Consider the following 2,037-nt stretch of genomic DNA (forward strand, 5'->3'; position numbering starts at 1 on the left):
AGCGGGGCCTATGTCTTTTGCATTTCTGTGTCCCTTTTGTGCATAGGTGCTCTGTGTGTGGTGAATATTAAGAGGAGTGGTCCTTTGTCTCTCTCAACTACTGCTGTGAGGACAGATCCATGGGAAGCCAGAAGGCTTGGGGAACATTCAGAAGGACTGGGAGGCTGGGGCCGGGCGGATAAGAGCAGGTGTGGAGGGGGGAAATGCCCCAGCACTCCCACCTCCCAGCGGAGGCAGCCCCCAGAGCACCCAAGCCCTCCTATAAGATACCTCCCAGCGTACCCTCCCCAGCAAAGGCTGGGAGGTCAAGTCCAAGCCATCCCACCCACAAGCCTCTCCTCCAAAACTCCCACAGGAAAGCCAATGAAAGGCAGGACCCAAACAGAAGGAAAAGACCCCAAACTTAGGCTCATGAGGTTGCCTCCTCTCTGATGCCTCCCTGGATAGCCTCCTCAATTCCTTCCTCCTCCCAGCTCCCGGAGGACGCACACTCTCCCACTGAGTGGTTAAGTCCTGGCCCTTGGAGTCCAACACCTGGACTCGAATCCAGGATCCTTCACCGATTAGCTATGTCACCAAGGACCAGTTACGTCCCCTCTCTGAGCCCTCCATAGCCATTAAGCCTTCAGACTCAGAATCCAGACCTCCGGTTATATCTGCGCTCTGACTCTGGTTCAAATCCCCACACCGATGCTTACTTAACCTCTCTTAACCCCCTTCAGTGCCTGTATCTGTAAAGTGGGATTATTAATAGTTCCTACCCACCTGAGAGGGTTACTGGGTAAATTAAATGAGGTAATGTATGCACTCTGCTTAGAACAGACTCGGCCCGCAGCGATCCCCAGTCAGTACTAGCTATCGTTAGAAATAGTAGCTGATAAGGGTGTGACGTGCTGTGCAGTGTCTTTGGCGCTTAGGAAGAACTCACTAAATAGTAGTTAAGGTATAGTCTTCGCCTCCATTAGGTTATGATGCTCCTGGAGGTGGGTTTTGGGTCACATCCACCTCTGACTCTCCAGCAGCCAGCCCGGTGCCCAGCACCAAGCAGGAGCTCAAAAAAATGCTGGCGGACCGAGAGGGCAAGAACTGACCGCCTGAACCTGGAGGGTGTGGGCAGGCAGGAGCCTCCTGCTGGGAGAAGGGAGATCGGAGGTGTCGGGGAAGAGAAAACAGAGTGGAGGGGGAAAGGCCCAGACGGAGAGATAAGCAAGCGGAGTGAGTGAGAAAAGGAACAGGAGAGGCTGAGTCAAAGAGCGATAAGGAGGAAGGAGGACGAGGGCGAGGGGCGAGGAAAATGTCGAGAGAAGTGAGGGAGCCTCAAGGAGAGGCGTGGGGCGAGACGGGTCTGTGGCCGGGGAGCTGGGGAGCCGGTGATCCGCAGAGGGGCGCAGGAGCGGGCTCTGGGCAGGAGGCGCGGGAGCCGGTGGGAGGGGCCGATGGGGCTCCACCCTGCCTCCCTGCCGCCTTGTGGTGGGGCCCGACGGCCTGAGATTGGCTGGGGCGCGCGTCGAGGCGCGGGTTGGAGCCCCAAGGTGGGAGGCGCCAGGATCCCACTTGGTGCGCCCGGGCGGGGAGTGAAAACGGCCACCCACTCCGACGACTCCGGCTGCCGCGCCTGGAGGGGAACGTGGTGGCGGGAGCACACGGGGCAGCTGGGGTCGCCGCGCACGGAGCGGCTGGGACCGTGCAATTATGCTTGCGGCGGCGGGTGGCGCGCGGGCCGTGGCGCTGTCGCTGCTTGCTGGGAGCGCTTCGCTGGTTGCCGGCGCGCGTGCAGGAGTACTACTACTACGTCTGGTAGATCGAGCCGCTGCACGGGCGCTCGTACTCCTAGCCTCCCGAAGTGCTCCGACATCTCCGTGGACCTGTCGCTCTGCTTACCGTGGGGCTACAAGCTCATGCGTTGCTCCAACCTGCTGGAGCATGAGAGCCTGGCTCGAGGTGAATCTTCTGGCGATCCGGCTGGTTGCCGCTGCTGGCTAACTGTTGTCTCTCGGACACTCAAGGCCTTCTTCTGCTCTGCTCTTCGCGCCCGTC

General features: G+C 59.6%; 1 protein-coding gene across 1 annotated transcript in view; it reads left to right on the forward strand.

Annotated features, from left to right (window-relative positions):
• The first annotated feature begins 1,692 nt into the window (after positions 1 to 1,692).
• Positions 1,693 to 2,037, forward strand: part of SFRP5 (secreted frizzled related protein 5) — a 6,137-nt gene continuing 5,792 nt past the window's right edge. Inside the window, 4 exon segments of the mRNA XM_014456900.2 lie at positions 1,693 to 1,737; positions 1,739 to 1,843; positions 1,845 to 1,955; positions 1,958 to 2,030. Of these exon segments, the coding sequence (XP_014312386.2) occupies positions 1,693 to 1,737; positions 1,739 to 1,843; positions 1,845 to 1,955; positions 1,958 to 2,030 (334 nt within the window).

Source organism: Myotis lucifugus, unplaced genomic scaffold (assembly GCF_000147115.1).
Source record: "Myotis lucifugus unplaced genomic scaffold, Myoluc2.0 scaffold_66, whole genome shotgun sequence".
In the NCBI taxonomy this organism is placed as follows: Eukaryota; Metazoa; Chordata; class Mammalia; order Chiroptera; family Vespertilionidae; genus Myotis; species Myotis lucifugus.